The sequence below is a fragment of the Malania oleifera genome, chromosome 11, assembly GCF_029873635.1.
Source record: "Malania oleifera isolate guangnan ecotype guangnan chromosome 11, ASM2987363v1, whole genome shotgun sequence".
Lineage (NCBI taxonomy): Eukaryota > Viridiplantae > Streptophyta > Magnoliopsida > Santalales > Ximeniaceae > Malania > Malania oleifera.
In genome coordinates, this window is record NC_080427.1 from 21,354,068 (window position 1) to 21,381,475 (window position 27,408).

At 37.1% G+C, this 27,408-nt stretch overlaps 1 protein-coding gene and 1 long non-coding RNA gene across 2 annotated transcripts; one reads left to right on the top strand and one right to left on the bottom strand.

Annotated features, from left to right (window-relative positions):
- Window positions 1-12,928: 12,928 nt before the first annotated feature.
- Window positions 12,929-16,194, bottom strand: LOC131167927 (phenylalanine ammonia-lyase-like). The gene is made up of 2 exons (XM_058127006.1): window positions 15,516-16,194; window positions 12,929-14,933 (listed from the first exon to the last, which is right to left on the bottom strand). Exons 1-2 carry the CDS (start codon window positions 15,884-15,886, stop codon window positions 13,184-13,186), a joined length of 2,121 nt encoding a protein of 706 aa, XP_057982989.1. The 5' UTR covers window positions 15,887-16,194; the 3' UTR covers window positions 12,929-13,183.
- LOC131167928 (uncharacterized) lies at window positions 15,644-27,047 on the top strand. The gene is made up of 3 exons (XR_009140187.1): window positions 15,644-16,200; window positions 20,146-20,232; window positions 26,829-27,047. It is a non-coding gene; the product is annotated as an uncharacterized LOC131167928 (long non-coding RNA).
- The last annotated feature ends 361 nt before the right edge of the window (window positions 27,048-27,408 follow it).

A 27,408-nucleotide genomic window follows, 5' to 3' on the forward strand; every position in this document is an offset into this window, starting at 1 on the left:
ATGCATCCCACAAAGAATTTAAATTATACCAAATGGATGTTAAAAGTGCTTTCTTGAATGGATATATAAATGAAGAAGTTTATGTAGAACAACCTCTGGGTTTTGAAGACACAAAAAATCCCGATCATGTATTTAGATTAACTAAAGCTTTGTATGGTTTAAAACAAGCTCCTAGAGCTTGGTATGAAAGGTTGAGTAAATTCTTACTAGATAATGGTTTCTCAAGAGGAAAGATAGATAGTACCTTATTCATAAAATCCAAAAACAAAGATATGCTTATAATTCAAATCTACGTTGATGATATAATATTTGGCTCTACAAATGAAGAATTATGTGAAGAATTTGCAAAATGCATGCAAAATGAGTATGATGGGAGAATTGAATTACTTCCTAGGTTTACAAACATAGCAAACTAAGAATGGAATATTCATTAATCAATCAAAATACATAAAAGATATGATCAAAAAATTTGATATGGAAGGATGTAAACCAATAGGAACCCCAATGAGTACCTCAACAAGTCTTGACAAAGATGAAAAGGGAAAACCAGCAAATATAAAATACTATCGAAGCATGATAGGAAGTTTATTATGCTTAACAACTAGTAGACCGGATATAATGTTTAGTGTATGCTTATGTGCTCGATTTCAATCAACTCCTAAAGAATCCCATCAAATAGCTGCAAAAAGAATTATAAGATAGTTATTAGGAACCATCGATCTAGGACTATAGTATCCAAAAGACACTAAATTTGAAATAACTAGTTATTCGGATGTTTACTATGTCGGATGCAAGATTGATAGAAAAAGCACAAGCGGCACATGTCACTTCCTAGGATGTTCCTTAGTATCATCATTTTTAAAGAAACAAAACTCGATAGCCTTATCAACTGCTAAAGCTGAGTATATTGCAGCTGGGAGTTGTTGTGCACAAAGTCTATATATGAAACAACAGTTAAAAGATTTTAATCTAGAATATCAAACAATACCAATCAAGTGTGATAATACTAATGCAATAAATATATCTAAAAATCTTATATCACACTCTAGAACAAAACATATTGATATCAGACATCACTTTTTGAGAGATCATGTTAAAAAAGAAGATATAATTCTAGAATTTATCAATACAAATGATCAATGGGCTGATATCTTTATTAAACCTCTCTCAGAAGAAATATTCATAACCATTAGAAGAGAACTTGGTTTATTACATAGTAGAAAATTTGTGTAAAGAATCAAAATTTAGAAAAGATCAATAGTCAGCCGACTGACCAAAGGCCCAACCGTCTAACTGAACAAATGTGTGTTAAAAGGGTTACAACGAGCCAACTGACCAAAGGCCCAACCAACTAACTAAACCATTTCCTCTGAAAAAGTAAGCAGTTAGCCAACTGACCATAGAGTTAGCCGACTGACTGACAAAAATCTCCAAAATTCGTTTATAAAACCTTAGTCCTTCAAGTGGTTAGTCAACTGACTTAGGGTTTGTACTCCACTCGTGCTCTCATTCTCTCCTATTCCTCAGTCCTTCCTCCTCCAAATCTATTGAAACCTAATCATCCATCTTCCATTCCACACGTAATCCTTAGGTTTTTCTTTTTTAGTTTCCAATGGTAATTCAAAAATATCGAGAGCAAACTCAGTTGGAAGTAAGAAACTCTCCACCTGCTCTCAAAATATTGAGGATTCTTCAATCGAACAATGACTCGTAGCTCCGCATGCCAAGAGTTTTTACTGGAATCACCTAAGCACTGCGGATCTAATACTGGTAAAATCCTCAACACTTCATTTTTCGTATCTGATTTTCCTCACATCCTTTCATTGTTTGAGGCCCTAGGATGGAAAAATTTTGTTTTGTATCAAGCCAAGGGACACTTCCCAAAACTCGTAAAAATTTTCTATGCAAATTTGGTTAAGGAAGAAATTGGGCTTACTACCAAGGTTTTGGGAAAAAATATTTCTCTATCTCTCGATTCTCTAGCCAAAATTTTCAAAATCACCAAAAGCGATTTCGAATCTTCTCCTGTTGGTACCTCATGGATCTTAGAACAAGGTTTTACACCAGAAGAATTTCTTCCTTTAATCGTGGAAACTGAGCCTGTTTTTTTTACAATCCACCATTATACAAACATATGAGTTTTCAAGCTCAAATTATTTAGAAAATTATTACTTATAATATGCTTCCTCAAGCTGGTTCACACGCGTATATCTCCTATTTAGATTGCTTCATACTATGGTGCTTGCTCAAGGGCAAGAAACATGACCTACCAAGCCTAATGCTCAAATGGATGATATCTCGTGTGGAAGCACAGTGAGTCACTATTCCCTATGGAGGAATCCTATATCAGCTCTTTGCTAAGATGCAAATATCCTCTTCCTCTAATTTCTTTGTGAAACGAACCCATTATGATATCTTCAATTCCACTACTCTAAAACTAATGGGGTATGAAAAATATGAGGATGGATGGATACTAAATGGAAGTGGAGAACGAGTGCACCAACCTCCTGTGACAAATCCTCGTGCATGGTTTAACCCTTTTTATCAACAGTTTACCACCTTTAGTATCACCATGCAAACAGAGCTCCAATCCCTTCAAACCAATTTTTCTTCCCTTCAAGAAAATTACTCTTCACTTGATGACCACTTAGGTTGGATTGAAAAACACTTAGCAAGCTCCTCACATTCTACCGATCCCATGGACATCAGTTCAGCTCCCACAAGTAATGATAGGAGTGATGATAAGGACTCTAAGGAAAAGAGTGATGCTGAAGACGAGGAAAACATGGAAGAAGAAGAAGAAGAAGAAGAAGTAGAAGAAGATAAAGAAGAAGAAGATGATGATGATGATGCTACCAGCTAGACTGCTTTTGTACTCACAAAATCTGAACTATGGAACCCTTTTAAATGTATTCAGTATTTTGTATGTTAAAAACTTAGTTTGGTTGTTTCTCTTGCATTGCTAGTATAACCTTGTACTTTTCCCCTTGTTTTGAAAAATGTCCAAAGGGGGAGAGATACGAAAAGCAAAGATGATATGTTGAGTATCTGCAGAAATGATATGCTGAGTATTTTCAATATTTGAATATTGAATATTGCATATTGACTATTGTTGAAGTATATTGACCATATTGAACATATCCACATGCTATATTAAACTATAATGGTGAATGGTGAATTGTAATGAATTATGTGTATTCATATGTGTTCATATGCTGGATATATATATATTTGACTTCATATATTTAAAATATTGAAAGAATGCTTATAATAAGGAGAAGCCTTTTTCAAAGGAACCCTCATCTTTTCTCCTCGTCTGTCATCATCAAAAGTGGGGAGATTGTTGGCCTAACTAGGCTTTTCAATCTTTTTTTATGATAACAAATGAAGAATATATTAACATGTGTTGTTAAGTGATAATATTTGAGGATTGAACAAAGTTATCATGGAAGGAAGCTTAGCAATTAAAGCCAATCAAATGAAAGCTTACCGGAGTATAGAAGTAGTACATGTCAAACTTAAAGCTTAAAGGCAATTGGGACTTGAAGTCAAGCTGAACCTCAAGAGATGGACAAAAAGCTTGAAGACTTAGTGCTTAAAGAGTTTATATTTAGAAAGTTGTTAGTAAGTACTTCAGTTCATATATAATTTAGAATTATAAAGCTTATTAGGATGCATCATAGACTTAGAGACCAGCTTTTCAAAAACCCTGGAAAATGGTTTTGAAAAATTACATTTGAAGTCTTTCAAATAACAAGGGTTTAAAAATAAAAAATAAAAATGAAAATTTTTTAGAAAATTGACTAGTCAGCCGACTGATCATAATACAATGCATTTTCTTAGCCGACTGACAAACATACCTGTTGAATAAACTACCCAACCGACTGACCATTTTGAACTGAGATTAGTCAGCCGACTGACCCTTTTTGAATTGTGTTTAGTTAGCCGACTGACAAATTACCTGGAATTTATTTCTGGCAAATAGAAGGATCTCAACCGCCTGTCCAGCCAGTTTACCCTATAAAAATACCTACCCAGTCGCCTGTCCAGCCGACTGACCCTATAGAAATACCTACCAAGTCGCCTGTACAGCCGACTAACTCTACGGGATTTTAAATTTTGAGCTCTAACGGGAAAATTCTAAAAATTAGTTTTTTAAATATGAACATTAACACTCCAAGTAACTTAGGATATAAGGAAACTCATCCTAAAAAGTCTATAAATACTCCTTTAAACCCAAGAAATCAAATCACCAAGCAATCACACAGCATTCAAGCATTCAACTCTCAATCTCTCACAAAGCTCTTTCTTGCTCACACTCTGTCTGAAAGAATTCATCTAAATTGCTGCTGATTCATAAGCCTACGTTTTAATACTGAGTTTTCTCAATCACTACAGAATCCTTGGTGATCTTTAATCTTGAACTTCATACTTTCTATCTTTATATTTGATTGAAGCATATATAAATGCTCTAACTTGTACAAATTTGCTCTGTTTTGAGAGTTATCTTGTACATAGATTCTTATGCCTTTCTTGTTGTACTTTGACGGTTCAAAACTGATTTGGATCGTTAAACCAAGCGTGAGTTGATCATTTGGAGAAGTTTCTCTTCTTGAAAAAGAGGAATTTTTGTTAAAGGTTTGCTCCACCCGAAAAGGAGCATTCATAATGGAATCCTTTCGTGGTGTTGGCCAAAGGCGAGGACGTAGGCTGGGGATAAGCTGAACCTCGTAAAAACGTGGTGTTCTTCTTTCCCTATTCTTTTAAATTTTAGTACTTCATATGTTGTGTGTGTATATGCTAAGTGCAGGTTGCAGGGCTCAAACGTTGAATTAAAAAGAAGACTCTTAATTTAACGAAAGTACGTTTCAATTAACCGTTTATGGAAACCCATAAGGGAGTATGTTGGTTAATTTGCATAAATATTAATTAAGAGAACGCAATAAAATCAATTCAAAAATAGGGCTTGCAATTTACTTGCAGGGCTGCTTACAAAAGCAAAAGTTGAAATTCCACAAAGGTCTTCAAATTGTGATTGGTTTGGTATTTGTGGTTGGTTACTTTTAAATTGATTGGTTGTTTAAGTTTTCAGTTAATTTTTGGATTGTTTGAGTTTTAATTATGAATTGATTGGTTTACTTAAGTTTTTTTGTGTGTATTAAACAAGTAAGTAAAAATTTGTAAAAGGAACTTAAAGATTTTAATAACCCAATTCACCCCCCCCCCCGATCTTGGGTTCAACACCCATGGAACTTACATTCCATCGAATTAGTTTTTCTATTTAAGATAGAAGACATGTTGACCTGGTTGCGAATCTATTTCAGATTGGTTTCATTCAGGTTGGATCGATTAACACACTAAACGTAATTGGATAAGCTAGTCTAGTTCGAGTTTGAATACTATCCTTGGAACAATTATTGCTAGTACATGAGAGTTAGAAATAATAAGGAACATTGCTTCAAAATAATCGCATTAAAATCTAGTTTAAGCAGATTGATCGGGCTGGACTATTGATTGGTTTTGGCTGAACCAAGTTGGACCAAGTAGTCCAATTCGAGTTTAAAAACTATGCCTAGAACAATTTTTTCTAGTATATGAAATATAATCAAAATAGAGAGCAAGTTAGAAAGAGATTGGATTTGCATACCATTTCAAGGGAAACATAAAAAGAGCGAAAACTGATGAAAGAATAAATGGTTGGAAAAAAATTGGATTTACATGTCAATTTGAGGAAAAAAAAAAAGTTTGAGAGAAGCAAAGTTTTGAATTGAAATCTAGGTTTCATCATCGACAACTTTCAAAAAAGAAGGTTTTCCTTTGACAATACATCTATTTTGATAATTTTGGTGGGAATGACATATCTATACGGTTGTTCTTTTGATCCAATCTCATCGGCTGAGGTGTCAACTTTTTTCGATTATACAAGTTTAAATAAAAAAAGACCTCTATCTTGTATAGAGATGAAAGGAAAAAGTACAATTTTAGAGACAGGGATGATGTAACTTAAACAAGGGGATCATGTAAAAGTAAAAAATAAGAACATGTAATGAACCCATTTACTTCTTGCGTTTTAAGAAGTTGATAGTAGGAGAGATTAAGAGATACTAATGAAAGGAAAATTATTGACCATGAATGCTTTTGGACTCAAAAGAATAAAACCTCATTCTTTTTTGTCTTTTTGCTTTTCGTAAAAAATAAATTAGTAATGAACGAAAGAAAGAAGGAAACACACCTTTGTTTTTAATAAATTGTCCCCACTATCAACAATGCTCATAATTCTTATTTTAGTAGTTAAATAAAGTATTTAATACGGAACAAAAAACATATAGTATATGTCTAATTTAATAGCCAAAAACAAAAATATAATTTAAATAGATGAGTTCCTAATGTAAGATTAAAAAATAAGTTGCATGACAAACAATACTTTGATTTATATATAACTATAATATTGTATATTGGTAAAAAAATTAGACAATTTATTAAAAATATAGGTGTGTTTCTTTCTTTTAAACATATCCCCAATAGAATTTATAAGGTTGATGTCTCATGGAGGTCTTCTAATCCTTATTCAGGATGTTTTATCATGCATGGCGGCTCATACACTAGCGGTTCTCTTAGTTCCTTTGGGGGTGATAAAAAATATTAATTTCATTCTCTCTTCTTTTCTCTTTGGGTTGGGGGGGGGGGGGGGGGAAGTAATGGTAGTGCTAAAATGAAATGATATGTTTGGTCAAAGGTTTGTAAACCCTTAGATAAAGGGGGTGTTGGTGTAAGGAACCTTAATGACGTTCAAAGCTAGAGAATGTTTTCATAACTGTGATATGTTTATAAATGATGATTATATATATTTGTAGACAAACCTCATGAAAACCACACACTGATGTTAATATATTCCGATTTACTGAGATGTGTCTCACCTGATATAGAATTTTATCTTTTTCAGGACCTTCGTGTTATTGAGCCTAGTGAGCTCGGGGCTGGTGTAGCATTTTTGAAAGAGGGCGAGCATATAAACTTTGGATATGTATATTTTTGCGATTGTAATATATTTATGTTTTCAAAGTTGTAAATGTTGTGAATATTGGATGTTGAGTTATGTTTTTGAGATGTATATAGATGCAGAAACTCTGGTATGTTGTGGAAGAATTGTTATTATTCCTGCTGCATAACTGATATAGATCCAAGTTCAGGCAAATGGAACACTTGGCACTCAGGCCCCACTTTCCGGGTTAGGGGAGTCACGAGATGGTAGCAAAGATATATTTCAAATAACATTCCGGATCCTAGCGTTACATTTTGGTATAAGAGAATTAGGTTTTGGGATTCTGCAGACTTGAGAATGATTAATACCAGAGTATAGGAACAGATGACAATGAGGATAGAAGATAGGTAGACTAGGAAATTGAGAAGTTTAGAATTTTGTTTTGTAGCCTGGAGGCGAAAATAATTCAACAATTTCCTATGATTTTTCTGAAGCAGTCAGTGGCCTCAGAAAAGCCATGGTAAACCTTATATGATTTCATTTTTGAGCTGTGAGACTGGTCCTAAATTGAAAAGTTGGGTATATATTAAAATTTAGATTAATGATTGTATTGATAGGGATTATGATAATGGAATTCTAATCCCTTTTTTGTTCTATTTTCAAGATGAATCCCTAGGATGAGGATGTAGAGGCTGAAGGAAGGGATGATTCAGTGGCTTCTAGTGAAGAGGATATCAATACCTCCATGATGCTACGGGGTATAGCCCGTTAGGTCAAGGCAGAAATGAGAAAGGAACCTAGAGAGCATAACTGTCCAGCAGTAGATCAGGGCAGTAGTATCAAGGAATTCATGAGGTTGAATCCTCTTACTTTTGAGGGAGGACTTGATTCGGTGATTGCAGAAAACTGAGTCCAACAAATATAAGAAAAACTAGAAGTACTTGGCTGCACAGACGAGCAAAAGGTCCATTATGCTGTATTTAAGATAACAGGGGATGCGAAATGCTTGTGGCTTTCTGCGAATCTGCTAGAGGGACAGAGGGTTGTGAAAGTGGCACTGACCTAGAACAATTCAAGAAGTTGTTCTTTGACAAGTATTTTTTTTTTTTCGTCCACTGAAGAGGAAAAGGTTGAGGAGTTCACCAATTTAACTCAGGGCAATATGGCTTTTCGGGAGTATGTGGAAAAATTTGTGGAGTTGTCTCGTTTTGCACCCTTTATGATCCCTAATGAGGCAAAAAAGGCCAGAATGTTCAAAAAAGGCCCGAGACAAAAGATTTTTGAACTGGTGATAGGGTTCTAGGTCCATAATTTTTCAAACTTGGTAGATAAAGGTTCGGTACTGGAAAAGAGCATCTAGGGCGGTACAGAGCCATCAGAGTAGAGACAGAGGCCTACACCTCCCATTTTTCAAGATGAGTGTAGTCAGAGCTCGTGGAAGAGAGAAAGGGACACGGTGGGCCTGAGGCAGAGATGAGAGATCAGAATTATTTTGGGTATTGGAATGATTATCTTACCCTGTATGCCATAGATGTAACAAGGGGAATAGGGGTGAATGCCGAGCAGGGGGTTTTAACTATTATAGGTGTCGTAAGCCTGGGCATATCATGTAGAACTATCATGTGCTGTTGCCAAATGCACCTCCAGCACGTGTCTACACAATGATCCTAGACGAGGCAGAAAAGGCCAAAGGAGTAGGTATGAGTTTATGTTTAAGACAATGATGGTATTACTTAATTTTAGATGATGCAAAAGTTTATATGGTGATACATATTGAACTGTATGAGATATAGCGAGTTAGTAAATTCTAAGAATGTGAAAATGAATGATTAGCGAAATTTCGAGGACGAAATTTTCTGAAGGAGGGGAGAATGTAAAGACCCCTAAAATTATGACTATTAAAATAATTAGGAAAGATAATAAATAGAGTAGATAAATAAATAATAAGGAGGAAAAGGAAAAATTTTGAAAGAAAGAACAGCAGACCTCATCAATGAATCTTCTGTCTTCGTCGACGAGTGTTCTTCTAGGGATCGTCGATGAAGTTCAGACCCTCGTTGAGGAAGAGATCCCGAGTGCGTGAATTTCATATTTCAAGTCTTGTCAACGAATGTATATTCTTGTCGATGAATTACCTTCTTTGATTCATCGACGAATCTTGTCTTCTCGTTGACAAAGTCATGTGGCAACATCGTGTATAAAAAGATTTGAGGAAGCTTCACCATGAAGAAATCATTCTCTCTTCGTTTTTATCCCTCTAAAATGGTTTCCTCTGCTTCATCCCTAAGATTCCAGCCCGAATCAACAAACGAAAACCGCTACAGTGTTCTAAGGAAGATTCTCTACACATCTAGCGGAGCAAATTTCTAAATTAGGCTTTTTAGGAATCGCTCCAAAGTTGAGGTAAGGGTTTGGATTCTTAATTTTTGGGGTTTCAAACGTTTATTTGAGATTTATGGGTTGAGAAAGTGTTGAAATAATAGGTTATTTGGGATTTATCTTATTAAACTAGGGTTTTTTATTCAGAGTTAGGGTGAGCGGCACAGGTATCATTTTGGGGTTCCTGCCAGCGTATTTCAAGAAACCAGGTAAGGGGAATAGATTAAGTATTAGAACCGGAGGAGCCCATAGGTGAGCTCGATACACATGGGTAAACACCAATTTGACCCAAAAGCTCAAGCTAATTGGGTCTTGGGTCCATCCATGTATATAAGCACCCATCATTCACTTTAATTTTCCAATGTGGGACAAGCTCACAAGTGAAATTCTCAACATTAAGCCAGTAGTTTCTATGGATTTACCGGTTTAAATGGAAAATATAGGAGTATATATATGTGTATTATTATCAAGGGAGTTTTAAAAGAAATACCAACCGTTTGAACTATGATTTTGAGCCTAGGGCTGTGTTGATATTATTTGTGAAAATGAAATCTGGAAGGTAATGAATTTTCTAGACATATGTGAAGAATATTAAATACGTATTTTCAATAAATTGAATGATGAACATGGGTTGGCTTTTGTTATTTTAAATGATATGATTATATAGACTATAAAAATGGTGTGGCATGAGTAAAATGTAAATACTATAATGAATTATGATATGTATATTTATGAGATGTTAAGAATACTGAAATGAGATGAGAATATGTATTGCATGTGTATTGTTAAATACGACATGAGATTCACGTGATGTGAACTGTTATAGAGAATGTATATGACATAAGATTCACGTGATGTGAACTGTTACAAATGATGTATATGACATAAGATCCACATAAGGTGGACTTTACATGAGATCCATATAAGGTGGACTTTATATGAGATCCACGCAAGGTGGAATTTACATAAGATCCACGTAAGGGGGACTGTATATGAGATCCAGGCAAGGTGGACTTTACATGAGATCCACGTAATATGGACTTTACACGAGATCCACATAATATGGACTATATATATAAGATTCAAGTAATGTGGACTGTGAAAGTGAACTTTGTAATATGAATTATTGAGAACATGAAAAATTGTATTATACAAAGATAACAGATACAGAGTAAGTAAGAATAAATTGTATATTGTAGTATCATATTTATATGTATATTGGGGCGAAGTATACATTCCGCCCGAGGACTTTCTGAGAAAGGGGAGTGCCTTGATAGGAATAAGATGGAACCATATTGGGCTGCATAACGTATTAGGGCAGAGGGAAGCTACTTATATGGGCGGGTAATCTTCCCTATTCTTAGGAACTTCTGTTAGTAAACTTTTGTTTGAATGTGTGTGTGAATACGAGATAAACTATCCACCTGAGGGCTTACTGAGTAAGGTAAGTGCACTGATATGCTTCAATTGTAGCTATGAGTTGCGTAAGATATTAGAGTAGAGGGGTGCTACTTGTATGGGTGGGTAATCCCCCCCCCCCAATCCATAGGAACTCTAGTTTTATTAAAATACACTGCATGTATGCGAGTAGGGATAGAGAATGTTTTCATAACTGTGATATGTTTATAAATGATAATTATATATATTAGTACACAAACCTCATGAAAGCCACACACTGGTGTTAATCTATTTTGACTTACTGAGATATCTCTCACCCGATATGAAATTTTATCTTTTTCAAGACCTTAGCGTGATCTAGCCTAGTGAGCTTGGGGCTGGTGTAGCATTTTTGAAAGAGGGCGAGGGTATAACCTTTAGATGTGTATATTTTTGGGGTTGTAATATATTTATGTTTTCAGAGATGTAAACGTTGTGGATACTGGATGTTGGGTTCTATTTTTGAGATATATATAGATATAGAAACTTTGGTATGTTATGGAAGAATTGTTATTATTACCACTACGTAACTGATATAGATTCAGGTTCAGGTAAATGGAACATGTAGTACCTGGGCCCCACTTGCCGGGTTCGGTGCATCACAAGATGGTAGCAAAGATATATTTCAAATAACACTCCAAACCCTAATTTTGGGTTTGGGGCATTACATATGTTGTTGAGTAAATTGAGAGGTCTCATTCATATGGATAAGATAAGTATTCTAAGCCTTTGTTTTAATTCTCTTCATTTGGTTTTCCCCTATTTTCCTTTGATTTATGTTTGCAAGTAATTGACATCATTTTGCAGGTAATTTGTTTATGTTTGTAGTTGTTTGGTTTTGATTACATATAGGCATGTTTAAATTGTTTTAGTTTGGATAATGACATCGTTTTAGTTGTGTTTGGTATTGGTTTGTATTGTCAGCGATGGTTTTGATAGCTTTTTTGTAAATCCCATGTGTCATACTTGTATCTACGGTATTCATCCATTATAAGTGAGGCCTATCAATAAAATATGGGATTTCTTAAAAAAGAAAGAAAATTAGACAAATATAATGTAGTTGAATTCCATAGTATACATAATAAGTAGGCAGTTTGGGGTCTCATCCCAAGTCCAAATCCAATGCCAAAATACTTTTTCTCTATTTAAGCATTCTTATAATTGTAATTTAGATGTTGTTTCTCAATGGCATTGATTGAAACTATAAATTTGGCATATTGAAAAAGTGAGCAAACAAAATCAGGGAGAGAAAGAAAAAAGATAAAGAAGGAAAAAGGAAGAGAAGAAAAAAAAATAGTCAAACTTGAAATGGCATTTTAGGAACAAAGGAAAAGTGAAAAAAAAATATCAAGAGACAAAGAAGCATAAAATGCAAGACTTTCTAAGAATTATCAAGTTTGATATAAAGAGAATGTGCCATTAGTGGGTCTATTCAAGTTAAATCACAAGTAGCTCCACATCAACAAGTGTTGAATTGTGCTTGCAGTGCAGCCACTTAATTTGAAGAGGCTATAATATTTTCTCAATATATACCAATTTTGAGGTGGTTGATGCTGGCGCATCCTTGGTGGAGGAAACCCTTGTGCTCTTGTGCACCGGTCCATAAGAATCAATATGGATTTTGCTCAAATTTCTTACAAACAATGCCAACTGATGACACATTAGTCTTTTAGGTTAAGTTGCTTGTGTCACAACTTCTTTTAGGTCTTTAAAAATTGACTTACAAAATAAAACTAGAAAAAGGATATATCCTCCTAAAATAGCCTTTGAAAGCCTAAGTTAGATTTGTTTGGGAAAGAGTATACGGGATTTAAATGATGAAAATATGAAACAACCTATATGGAATGGGTCAACCTACTTATGTTCTATCCTTTGTCTAACTTGAGGTATGACTGACTAGTTGACCTTTTCCTTAAACCAATTTGCCTAATTTGATTCTTTTCTCATCACAAAGTATTTTTGGACGCTTAAGCAACTTATTCTCTTGAAGCTATATAAAATGAGAATGGATAATGTAGCATTACTCTACTTAGAATTAGTGAAATCGAACCATATATGTATTCATCAATCATTATAATAATACAACACCATTTGTGTATTTGTCATGTAAGAAATATAGGAGATGTAAAATTAACAATGGTAAAATTGCATTTCATATTATGGTTATTCTTTAGATTTAATACACATGGATATGAAAAAGACAATAAGATTTGGATAATGACCATGGCTTCGTGCAGATTTGAATAAAAAACCCATCAATTCCATTTGTCATTTCCCCCAAAATAGAGAAGGAAACAAAGGCATCACATATTGCTTGTAGTTTAGGTCCATCCTCATGCCATCCCTTCAAATTGCAACTTCAATGCTTAATGAAAGAAAAATGTACTAACAGATGGGAAGAGGAGCACCATTCCACTCCTTGAGACAGTCCAGCAATGGATCAATGATCCTTCCTTCGCACATTGCTGAAAACACCTTCTCCAAGTCCTCGCCTGGTGACCGGACTTTTTCTCCAGTGAGCAACCCTGTTCCCAAATCCTCCCTCACAAACTTGTACAGCGGGTAAGAGCGGCACTCCTTAATTCGGTTTGGGATAGCTGGGTTCCCACTCTCAAGTGTAACCCTTGCACCCTCAACTTCCTTGGGCAAAAGGGTCTTCAATTCCTCCTCAAATGCTGAAATCTGTTGGAAGATCGAAGTACTCACACTCTTCTCATTTTCACCATTTGCCAATGCATTCCCCACAAGAACTTGCCTCAGTTTTTGCATCAATGGGTAAGTGGCACTGCAGGGATCATCAGCATATGCGAACACATATTCCCAATCCACAGCTTTTAGCAAATCCTTCTCGCAGAACCTGGATGGGTGAAGCTCTCCGTTGACACCAGTAGTAAGGGTCTTCTTAGCCACTTGGCTGACTGTGCTCTTAACTGTGTTCTTCAAATTCTCCTCCAAGTGCCTCAAATCTATAGCCTGACATAATGCAACTAAATAAGTTGAAGACATGAGTTTCAAGATATCAACGGCTTCAGCTGTCTTTCTTGAAGAGATTAGTCCCAAGGAATTCACATCTTGGTTGTGCTGCTCAGCACTCTGCACATGGTTAGTGACAGGGTTTGCCAGAAATTGTAGCTCTGAACAGTATGATGCCATGGCAATCTCAGCTCCCTTGAAACCATAGTCTAAGCTTGGGTTTCGACCGCCAGAGAGATTCGAAGGCAAACCGTTGCTGTAGAAGTCATTGACAAGCTCAGAAAATTGGGCAAACATGAGTTTCCCAATTGAAGCAATGGCCAAACATGTGTTGTCCATGGAGACTCCAATTGGGGTTCCTTGGAAGTTGCCACCATGTAACACCTTGTTCCTTGAAACATCAATCAACGGGTTATCGTTGACAGAGTTGATCTCCCGCTCAATCGACTTGGTTGACGATCTGATCACTTCAATTTGTGGACCAAGCCACTGGGGCGATGTTCGGAGGGCGTAGCGGTCCTTTTTTGGCTTCTGCATGGAATCCACCTCATGTACCTTTTTGGATGCTTCAACATAAGAGCTTCCATCCAAAATGTGTTCCATAATAGCTGCAGCTTCAATCTGGCCTGGATGGTGTTTGAGCTTGTGAGTGAGGTGATCTGTGAACTCAGGCATCCCCTGCATCACCTCTGCAAAAACTGCAGATAAGACTTCTGACAGAACTGCAAGAATGTTTGCCTCGAAAAGGACCATAGATGCCAACCCGGAACCAACTGCAGTGCCATTAACAAGAGCAAGGCCTTCCTTAGGCTGCAACTCAAAGAACCCGCCATCAATGCCCGCGATACGGAAGGCTTCGCTGGCATCAAGAGGTTCTCCGAAGGGTCCGACGGCCTTGGAATTGGGGCGGCCAGTGAGCAGGCCTGCAATGTAGGAGAGCGGCACGAGGTCTCCCGAGGCGGTGATGGTGCCACGGAGGGGGAGGCAGGGAGTGATGTTGTGGTTGAGGAGTTTGGCAATGGCTTCCAGGATTTCGAACCTGATGCCAGAATATCCTTGGAGGAGGGTGTTGATTCTCACTAGCATGGCTGCTCTTGCAGCCGAGTAAGGCAGTGTGTGACATGATTCTGTTCCATTGCCAAAGATGCCTGCGTTCAAAAATCTGCACGTGAAGCACCGATTCAGTAACGCATTAGCTATGATCTCACAATTTCAAAGAGAGTTTCAGTAGACGGTTTAGAGGAGGTAAACAAAATTAATAACACGGGTTAAGCAATTGTGATGACTCAGCCGAGTCCAAATTTGAGTTCTTCCCTCAACCCCACGCAGCCACGCCTTCAAAAAATTGTTGGTGGGCCATTTTAATAGTTTGCTTATTTAATTTTCTCTCTGGAGTAGGTAAACTACCAAGCCAAATAGGCAAACACTCACGAAACCATATCCCAAGTAAAATGCTTTTTAAACATATACTGAGTAGAATTTTACAAATCACCAATTATCTTAATTGTAAATGTTAAACTTCAGCTCACCAATTTTTCAAGTTTTCTCAAAAATAAATATAAATCATATAGCTTTTCTAATAAGAGATTGTCAACCATCAAAACTGAAAACTTTGTGTTATAAGCTTCCTAATTTCAAGTTTTCTCAAACTAAAAAATAAAAATAAAAATGATTTACTATTTTAATCGAGAAAAATAAATTTTAAATTACGATTAGAGGAGAAAGCAAGATCGATTTGGTTCACCTAATAAGCTCCTTCTGAAGGGCACCGCCATTTTTGGTTCTCCTATGCGACGTCGCACCGAACCCCGTGGTGATCCCGTAGCTGTCCGTCCCATTACACATGCTTTCCATCACCCACTCGCTGCTCGCATTTACGCCCGCCCTCGCCGTCTCCTCCAGCTCCACCTTCACGCTCCCCCCTCCGATCGCCGCCACCTTCGCCACCGTCAGCGTCTCCCCGCCCAGCCGCACCACCGCCTTCCGGTACTCTGCCACCATCCTCTTCACCTCCTCCAGGTGGCTCCCGCGCAGTGACTCCGCCGCCGCTCCCCAGTTCAGCGGGTCGTACTCACCGCCGCAAGCAACGGAAGACTTCTCACCGGCGATTTCCATTCCAAGAGGGAGAGGGAGAGAGAGAGAGAGAGAGAGAGAGAGAGGCGATCGTGTAATGAAGAGGAAATCTTGGGGTGCTTGGGGGATGGACTTCCTGAGTTGAACGTTGGGTGCGGAGGTGTTTAAATAGGGTGTGGGGGGTGGGCCCACTATATTTTATTTTGGGATTGGATCAAGGGGCGTGGCAGGTAGGCCTATGAGGCGGGGTTGGTCGTGTGGCTCTAGCTGACGTGTTGTTGAGGACGAATGGTGGCCGTTCGATGGGGTTCGTCGGAATCCAACGATGGAGGAGGGGTGACATGCTTTTCATGTGGGTAAGATATTTGTTTGTGTGCTGAAAATCTCTGTTGTTATATCTTTTGATTGATATTATCATCTTGACACAAAAATCAAATAATTTTTACAAATCATTTTTAAATATCTCTTGTGGTTTATTTTGAGAAAAATATTTGTTGAGGTATTTGAAATGTACTTATGATCTTTGTTGCTGCATTGTGATTGAGATTATTATTTTGACACAAAGATCCAATCATTTACACTCTCACGTACTGATTGCAATATTTGCATAAATCTTTGAGAGTAGGCGCTAAGACTACATTAAGCTTATCATATCTTATCATTTGGTAATGTGTTGATTATATTGGTATATATCCGCTTAGTGTAAGAAGCATTTTACGTGTACGCAAATTATCGGTTAAATTTTTTGTATTCTAGGCATAGGCCTAAAAAGGGAGACTAGCCCTGTTGAATAGTCCTGGATTGGCTTAAACCCGGTTAGGAAAGTTAGGTACACCATCCTAGTAAGGTGCAGGTTGAGGTCAGCCCCATTAATTGACCTGGTTGTAAACGGTGCCACTCCACCCTTTAAGTGAGCTTATAATGTAATTCTTGTGCGGGTGTGCCAAGGCAGAGACGTAGGCAGTTTTTCGAACCTCGATAACATTTCTAGTGTCATCCCCTTTACTGCTTTATTGTGCATGCTTGGTTAAATTTCTATTTCAGTTTAAATTTCGCTATATATTTACATTGATTTATTTTATATGCACTAGATTGACCTTAGGCATATGTAATACTACTGTTAGTGGATTGTCCTAAGGGATAAATTTTTAAATACCAATTCACCCCCCTCTTGAGATTGTACCAAAGCTAAAAATTGGTCTAAATAAGATTTTACAAGGAAAAACACTTTGTATGATTAATTTAATAATAAGTATTTGAGAAGACATTTAACTTGAGAGAGAGAGAAAGAGAGAGGTGGAAATTTGTAGTGTTAAGTTTATAAAAACTCTATTGTGTGCCAAATCAATAATTTGTAAGTTAGGAAAAAAGATGAATACTATATTTTTAAGTTAGGAAAAAATGCGCCAAATCAATAATTTTTAATCAAACAAATGGGTAACATCTAATCCTTTTTAAGTCTTTCTTCCACCGGGTATCACATTCTCCCCCACTTACAGAATGTAATGTCCTCATTGTGAACCCACATTTCCAAACTCAGGCGATGTGAATCTAATCACACTTCTGGCTGGGTAATTGTTATGACACCATTTTGTAATGCCCAGAACCGGGTCTGCCAGGGAGCACTGCGTCTCTCCTCCTCTACTTGGACCAGATAATAAAGGGGCAGGTCTTATCGGACTAATGACTGGCCCCACAGACCGACACGTGTGCTTTTCAATGTGTTTTGTCTTCACTTACACACTTCCTGAGAAAACTTCCCAAAAGGTCACCAATCTCAAGATTACTATAAGTCAAGCATGCTTAACTGTGGAGTTCTTACGGAAAGGCTCTCGAAAAGAAAGGTGCAGCTTGTTGGTATGGGCAATAACACCTAATCCTTTTTAAGCCTTTCTTCCACGGGGTATCACATTCTCCCTTACTTACAAAGCGCAACGTACTCATTGTGAACCCACATTTCCAAACCCAAGCAATATGAATCTCATCACACTTTTGGCTGGGTAATTGCTTTGATACCATTTTCTAATGCCCCGACCTGGGTCTACTAGGGAGCACTGCGTCTCTCCTCCTCCACATGGACTAGACAACATGGGGCGAGCCTTATCGGACTAATAATTGGCCCCACAAACCAACATGTGTCCTTTTTAGTATGTTTTGTCCTCACTCGCACACTTCCTAAGAAAACTTCCCAGAAGGTCATCCATCCTAAGATTACTCCAAGCCAAACACGCTTAACCGTGGAGTTCTTACGGGAAGGCTCCCGAAAAGAAATGTGCATCTTGTTGATATGGGTAGTTGTTGGAAGTCCCAACCAGGAGTATATAGTCTAGAGGGGGGTGAATAGACTCTTTTCGCGGAATACGTATTTTTCTACAAAATAAAAACTCTTGGCAAGATACAAGAAATTATATCGCAATATAAATATAAATCATGCACAAGATATAAAATAAAGAGTGTAAGGGAGAGAAAGAACAACACCGATATTTTTACGTGGTTCAGCACCAAGCCTACGTCCACGCCTTAGCACCAAGCCAAGGATTCCACAATCCACTAAAGATACTCCTTCACCAGCGGAGAAGCCTTACAACTCGAGAACAAATCCCTACACTTAGGAACAAACCCCTACCGCGCTCACCAAGAGCCTTCGTTTCGGTTCACAAAGAACCTTACAACAATGGTTCACAAAGAACCTTACAAGAGATTGGAAATACAATTTAACGCTCCTTAAATGAGCCAATATGAAACATAACCAAATCCTCACTCTATTCTCTCAAGGAATGAATCTTACAAGATAAGTGAGCAAGAAAGGATTGAGCACTTGTGAAGAATAACTAAAATGGAAAGTGCAAAGTGCTTAGGTTTTGGATAAAATGATATTTTTCACAAATATGATCAATAATGCTCAATACCATGTTAATACAAGTCTAAAAGCTTGTATTTATAGCCCAAGAACCTTAGGAGCCGTTAACTAGCCATTGGGGGGAAGAAAAAATATTTTATTTGGCAAACTAGCCGTTTTCCGCCCATTGGAGCGCTTCTGCCCAGAATTCGTCGACGTAATCTAAATTACGTCGACGAGGTCCCTAAATCAAAAAAAGTCATCAACTAAAAGTTGTCGAATTTTGTCTTAGCTTTCTAAAGACACCAAGATCGTCCCATTTGAACTTTTTTATAAAAAGTTATGACCAAAATACCGTAAGGTGTTTAGGACTCAAGACTACACTACGGCAGTGACGATTACTTTGTTTTTCCTTGTCAAAAAGTGTTTTAATGACTCAAATCATTCTTGGACAAAATTATATGAAATATATTAAGTCTAATGAAGATTAAAACTTGTCCAAATGAGTTTCCTTTTGAATATAAGATATTTTAATTAATAAAACACATTTGAAAACCCATTTTGATATCTTATATGCTTAGTATGTCCTTTTGTAAATATACTCGACTTTCTTTGAACCTTTAGGACATTAAACTTGTTTTAACACAATTGAGACTAAGTATAAAAATGTTCTTAAAACTAGGATGTTAAAAACTTGTCCCTTTGAAAACATATTTGAGTTTTAGGATTCATTTGACAAACTCTTGTTTTAACTTAGAAAGCTATGAAAGGTGAGTTTGTGTTTATGTCTTTAGTGCAATCCTATAAACTCATGTGTCCTAGTATGCTTATGCAATGGCTCAACTCTTACTCAGAAATCATGCAAGATACACATCGCAAGAGTTATAATACACACTCACTCACACAACCCTTATTACAATTAATTTATACACTTAAGCTTTCTTTGGTTGTGCTTGGGTCATTCCGAGTACGTGTCCATTTGATCTTTCCTTCTTGACGTCTACTCGGTCTGATCTTTGCCTTTGATCCAGTAATTCATGTACGAGTACCTGTACTAAACATGATCTGCAAAGATAGGAAAACACTAGGAACAATATATAGGTTAATATCATCAAAACACATTAAACAATGATGGTGTAGCCACTAAGGCTAACATACACAATTAATTGTCTAACATTCTATATGTATGATGAAGTTTGATATGGAAATTTTCACTGCTGACCATGTAGAAAAGGTGGCGTGCGCTTGATTCAAGTGCTTTTGCACTGAAATGTGCAAACATTTCAAGAAGATGATAATTAGGCAGAGGCTCACCCATATGATACAATCTCCTTGGAGGATTGGGAGGTGGTGTGTCGACATTTACACGACCCGACCTATCAGATGATTCATTCATTTTGTTATAATTGTTTTGTCATATTGATATCACTAATTAATGAAATGACTTGCATCTTTTTTGTAGGCTATCTATAAGAAAAATGTTGATAACCACAGCAAACTAGAGACGACGCATTGCGGTGGGTCGAAGTTGTTCGTCAGTCATCGAAAGGTAATTGCTATATTTATATGTCTGAGCATTATTGGACAAGTGTTATTTATATTTACACCTCTGATTTAATATTAATGACGTTTTGCATGATAATTTAGCGTGATCCTGAGACTGGTGTCTTGGAGCCGATGCCAGTTCTTTATCATAGAACACACTAGAGGCCATCGCGAGAGTGGTGCCCGAGTGCGTAGAGCAAATATATAAGTCAAATATATTATTTAGTTCATTATTTTATTAAAAACATCAAATTTTTATTCTTATTTCTTCATTTTCTACATTTTCATGACTGAAAATTGGCAAGGATGGTCGAGTTGAAGAATGCACCGGTTATAGAGGGGAGTCAGTCAATTTCGGATGATGACATCTGTAGGAACGTGCTTGGGGAATGCGCGAGGGGCTGGTCAAATGGTCTTGGCAGTGGATACATTGCCCCAACATCGTCATCTTATTTAACTGTGGTGTCTCGTGCTGAGCTTGACCGAGCGCGTAGGGAAGCTGAATCTCAAAGGGAGGAGATGGTTCTCTGGATGCAAACGATGGAAATGGAGAACCAGCAGCTTAAAAAAGAGGTGTCCACTTGACAAGCAAAGGTGTATGACGTTGTAGCGAAAATGAAAGCCATTAAGAACTAAAAGCGCAAATGGAACAAATGATGCACCAATCTCGCCCAGATGATGTCAGTGGGAAAAATTAGAAGGTATACACACTATGCAGTAGGAAAAATTATACAGTTATATTTTCATATATATCTGAAAATTATAATTATAATAGATCAAATGGATATGTACAAATACTCTGGGCATACCCAGGAAAGGAGCCCAAAGCTTACACACAACCAGAGAAACGCCTATACAGCTTAAAGGCAAACAATGGCATCAACAAAATTCCAGCATACACCAAAACCTAGGCATACCCTTAGGCCAAGTAGCTAAATATGTGACGACCTGCTTATTTTCCACATTTTTTAAATATAGTAATAAAATTAATATCTCATATTCCAGCTTAGCAGATCATAATCCACTTGAACCCGTGGGTACCAAGGATACATCATATCACAAAACGAAAGCCTAAGCAGCAGGAAACATATAATTACAATATTATAAACACAAAACATCCATCTTATTACCACAAATACTAGAGTCACTATATCCACTATATCTCAGTATATACATCCCAAAAAAATAAGATCTAGGGACATCTCTCACAAAATCTAACTGTCCCTACAAAAACTTACCCTTCAAAAAGGACAGATAAACACCACTAGATCAACATGGCTTTTCCCCCTCTCCTATCTGGGGCTCTTGAAAAGTTTATAAAATTTAGGGGTGAGACACCTCTCAGTAAGAGAAATAAACTAATACCAATGTGTGGCAACATGAGTATTCCGTGTCATACATAAATCATATAGAACATATTCAGTAACTATTATGTATCTGGAAATATCATCAAATCATGGTAGAACATACTACATTTTCATAAACATACTTCATCTCATATAATGATAATAATAACATGAAAACATTCCTGGTAGGTTAGCTGGCTGTTGTCATGTATTATTCCCACATGACTGGGTTGTGTGGCTCGAAGGTGGGACCTGACAATGGTTGGCCGACCACTTCCAAGTCAAAAGTACAGTATATAAGTCCGATGGGTCTGCTTGACCTAGTCCATACACCAGGGGCGATCACACACTTCTTAAAAATCACATCAACCATCCAATCTCACACCACTCCGTACAGCGGCGTTAACACAAATATCATGATCACGAAGACCATGGACACATAGCAACGGTACCATGCAAGTGCTAGCCTAGACCAAGCCAACCAGGTTCTGATATCATATAACATATACTGAAACTATGATACATGGATATCTCATATCATTAATTTTCACATCAATCATATCATTTTGCATATATATACGTGTGTCATAAAAATCATCGGCCCGTATGCCGGTATTTCACATTTTTCATAGCTCGGCCCATACGCCAGCAAATCATAGCGCAGCCCATACGCTAGCAAATCACATCCATAGCTCGGCCCGTACACTTACAAATCATACACATAACTCGGCACGTACGCCGACAAGTCATATAAAAATCTCGGCTTGTATGCCTATTTTTCCATTATAAAATCTATATCATTCACATTCCCAGAAAACAGTATTTCATAACATTTTATACTTATGCCACACTAATAGATTTTCACATATTCAACATACCATCAATTTTATTTTTATTTTTCCAAATATAAATCATAAATAAATATATTTATTTTTACTGAAACTAGATGCTCTAACAATATACATATTTTCTAACAAATACTAACTTAATTTATCCCCCTTACCTGATTCCTGAAAAGCCCCTAAGAAAATCTGGCCCGCACCCGCAGGACTCCTAACTCAACACCCTGAAAATAATATTTCACAAAACTAAAGTTTAGTATTTCTAAGCGTATAACACTTTTCTCAACTGTAAAAAATCAAAATATTGAGTAGAAAACCTTACCCTGGATTTGGGATGGTTTCCACCTTACTTTCACCAACGATTCGCTCCGGTAGATTTGGAGAGAACTTCCCCAGGAGCGTCATGGTGACTTCGAATTGTCGATCTGGCGAAGATCTGGCCCGAAATTGACGAAAGAGAGAGAGAAAACCGAAGGGGAGAGAGAGAGGAGAGAAATTTATTAAGTTAGAAGTAAAAATCCAGATTTTTAGTATTTATAGAACTGGATTCGTCGACGAGTCACGTCATTTTTTGACGAACCCTTCAATAATTTCGTCGACGAAATTCAGTTATCGTCAACGAAATTCACTCGACTCAAACCTATCTTGGTATTTCCTAGTCGATGAATCTCCTGTATTCGTCGACGAATCCTCTTATACCCTCGTCGACGAATCCCCTGTGTTCGTCGACGAGGCCCTGATAACTTTCCCTCGGTTTTTCCCTCCAAAATGCGATGTCGTCGATTGCCTCCTTCTGTTTCTAGTTTCCATTCCCCTTTCTTTTATTATTCAAATCCCATTATTATTTGGGTCATTACAAAAATAACTACAACTCAAGTACAAAGGGAAGGAAATTTATCAAAAACTATTCTAAAAGTGTGAGTATGTATCACTTTTAGAATAACATGAATATGGGTAACTATTCCTTCAAATATTCTTTTATTGTGAAAATGCCATAACCAATAGACAGTAATGGTAAAACAAGCTTTCTTTGCCACTACCTTTATACCTGTGCTTTTGGCTTCTTTGATGAGCCACTTGATACTAGCTTTTATCGTAGACATCTCCAAAGGCGATTGTGTTTCCTTCGAAGCATCCTGAGCCTTCTTCATCACCTCTCCCGACTAACGTCCAAACTTAGTGAGGATTTCATGTCTCTTTTTCTACCTCCACAAGTCTCTTTTGACCCCTTTAATCTCGATAAATCTTAGTGCATCTTCTACCTCTGTCTTCGATTCCACTTCCTTCAGCATTCTTCCTTGAGCCTTAATTACAAATTTTCAAATCATGGATCTGAAATTTTCAAATCATGGATCTGAAATTTTCAAATCTTCAAATTGGAGGGAAAGGGAAAGATGAACGAAAACTTATAAACACTAAACTAGGGGTTACAAATGAACCTACAGTCAATCCCACTGGCGCGAATCCAACAATCATAAACTAAACCAGCTAGGAATCACCAGAATAACACCACACAACACAGATCTAGCCACCAACCCGTCCCACTGAAAATCAAAATTCAAATGTCAAACCTCATAAGTGAGCGGGAAAGTGAACAAATGAATCCCACAATTTCAAACACAAATTAGAGGCTGAGAATCCCCTTCGGGCAAGGAAATTCAATCATAAACATAAAAAATCATTCTAATTTCTATAGGAATTCACATAACAATATTTTTATTGTTAGAATAGAAACAAACTTAGTAAACTTAGTTCATTTTAAGCACTTAGGTGTCCAAATCAGGTATACGAGGTCCAAATCGAGTGTGGTCAGTCCTAACATGTCCATGACATTGACCTAGACTTGTTGAATCTAATGGTGGCCCAAAACTCCATGCCATTTGAAAATTATACACTTAGAGGCGAATTAATTAGCACACTCATGTAGTTGAATTTAACCACCAATGTGTCCAATTTGGGCATATAAGGTCCAAACTGTGTTCGGTCAGTCCTGACATGTCCGTCACATTGAACTAGACATGCTAGATCTAATGGTCTGCAAAAACTCCTCCCTGAGAGCTTTTTTTCCCACTTAGAAGCAAAGTGGGAATGCATATAAACTTAGTAAACTTAATTCATTTTAAGCACTCAAGTGTCCAAGTCAGGCATACGAGGTCCAAAACAAGCATGGTTAGTCCCAAGATGTCCGTGGCATTGACTTGGATGTGTCGGAACTGATGGTGCCTAAAAACTCCATGCTAATTGAAAATTATATGCTTAGAGGCAAACTAAGTAAACTTAGTTCATTTTTAAGAACTTAGGTGTCCAAATTGGGCATACAAGGTCCAAACCAAGCATGGTCAGTCTTGACACGTCTGTGACATTGATCTGGACTTGCCGGATCTGACAGTGCCCAAAAAATTCATGCCATTTGAAAATTAGACGCTTAGAGGTGAATTAATTAGTACACTTACGTAGTTGAATTTAACCACCCAAGTGTCCAATTCGGGCATACGAGGTCCAAATTGAGTTCGGTCAGTCCTAACATGTCTGTAACATCGAATTGGATGTGCCGAATTTGACGGTTCCCAAAAACTCATGCCAATTGAAAATTATTCGCTTGGAGGCGAACTTAGTAAACTTAGTTCATTTTAAGCACTCAAGTATCCAAATTGGGTATACGAGGTCTGAACTGAGTTCGGTCAGTCCTGACATGACCGTAACATCGAACTGGATGTGCCAAATCTGACGATCCCCAAAAACTCATGCCAATTGAAAATTATACACTTAGAGGTGAACTTAGTAAACTTAGTTCATTTTAAGCACTCAAGCGTCCAAATCGGGCATACGAGGTCCAAACTGAGCATGGTCAGTCTCAACACGTCTGTGACATTGACTTGGATGTATTGAATCTGACAGTGCCCAAAATTTCCATGTCATTTGAAAATTATTTTCTTAGAGGCGAACTAATTAGTACACTTACATAGTTGAATTTAACCACCCAAGTGTGCAAGTCAAGCATACGAGGTTTGAACTGAGTTCGGTCAGTCTTGGCACGTCTGTCACATCAAACTCGACGTGTTGGATCTGATGGTCCCCAAAAACTCCTCTTCAAGAGCTTTTTCCCCACTTAGAAGTAAAGTTAGAATACATACAAACTTAGTAAACTTAATTCATTTTAAGCACTCAGATGTCTAAGTTGAGCATACGAGGTCCAAACCAAGCGTGGTCAGTCCCGACACATCCGTGACATTGACCTGGATGTGCCAAAATTGACGGTGCCCAAAAACTTCATTCCAATTGAAAATTATACGCTTAGAGGCGAACTTAGTACACTTAGTTGAATTTAACCACCCAAGTACCCAATTCGGGCATACGAGGTCCAAACTGAGTTCGGTCAGTCCCGACATGATTCGTCACATCGAATTGGACGTGTTGGATCTGAAGATCCCTAAAAACTCCATCTTGAGAGATTTTTCCCCACTTAGAAGCAAAGTTAGAATACATACAAACTTAGTAAACTTAGTTCATTTTAAATACACAGGTGTCCAAGTTGGGCATACAAAACCCAAATCGAGCGTGGTCAGTCTCAAAAAATTCGTGACATTGACCTAGACATGTTAGAGCTGATGGTGCCCAAAAACACCATGTCATTTGAAAATTATACGCTTAGAGGCAAACTTAGTACACTTAGTTGAATTTAACCACCCAAGTGTCCAATTTAGGCATACGAGGCCCAAACCAAGTTTGGTTAGTCTTGACACGTCCATCACATCGAACTGGACGTATTAGATATAACGGTCCCCCAAAAATCCTCCTAGAGAGCTTTTTCCCCACTTAAAAGCAAAGTTAGAATACATACAAACTTAGTAAACTTAGTTCATTTTAAGCATTTAGGTGTCGAAGTCGGGCATACGAGGTCCAAACTAAGTTTGGTCAATCCTGACATGCCTGTCACATTGAACTAGACGTGCTGGAATTGATAGTACCTAAAAACTCCATGCCAATTGAAAATTATACGCTAAAGGCGAACTTAGTATACTTAGTTGAATTTAACCACTAAAGTGTCCAATTCGAGCATATGTGGTCCAAAATGAGTTCGGTCAGTCCTGACACATCTATCACTTCAAATGGGATGTGTCGGATCTAATAGTCCCCAAAAACTCCTTCTCGAGAACTTTTTCCATACTTATAAGTAAAGTTAGAATACATACAAACTAATTAGCAAACTTAGCTTACAATTTCATCATACGAGGTCTGAGCCGAGTGGGGTGACTTTTGACTGATCTAATTTAGTTATTTACAATTGTATCATTTTTTTACACTATATCCAAATCTCTGATCATTTTGCTATCAAATCATATTTAATTATAGTATATACATATATACTATAACATTGTATACTAATTTATTGTGTAATTATTATTTTTTAGGGTTTGCGGCTATAACACCACTACGATGATGATAGGCACTATAGTCGGGTCAGATGCGTGTAACATTAATTTTGCCTTTTCCTGTATTGTTTGTTATCTGAACAAAACTATTTTTCATTTTTTAATTTCAATTTGCATTTGTATATATGAATTTGAAGTTTGAATAATTTGTATTTGAATTTTGAATAATTTATGAATGTTTTAGTAAATCTGGTTTAATTTTATGTATTCCACAATGTAATTACAAGTTTTTATGGGAATTTAAAAAAAATTATTTATTTCAAAGTATTAGTGACGGTTTGCAAAACCGTCACTAATAATAGCGGGATAAACTTTTAGTGACGGTTTTTAGACTTTTAGTGACGGTTTATAAACCGTCACTAAAAGTCTAAAATCATCACTATATAATCAACATTTTTTGGGTTCAAATTCGTCACTAAAGGCACAATATTAGTAATGATTTTATAACCGTTACTACTTTTATATTATTAGTGATGGTTTTAGTAACCGTCACTAAAAGCGTAACATTAGTGACGGTTATTAAAACCATCATGAATACTTCGACTTTAGTGACAAATTT

Excerpts from the sequence above, each read along its gene's own strand:
- LOC131167927 (XM_058127006.1), bottom strand. The coding sequence starts at position 15,886 with ATGGAAATCGCCGGTGAGAAGTCTTCCGTTGCTTGCGGCGGTGAGTAC. Across the intron at positions 14,934-15,515 it reads CTTCAGAAGGAGCTTATTAG|ATTTTTGAACGCAGGCATCT; the intron begins GTGAACCAAATC and ends CTTCACGTGCAG.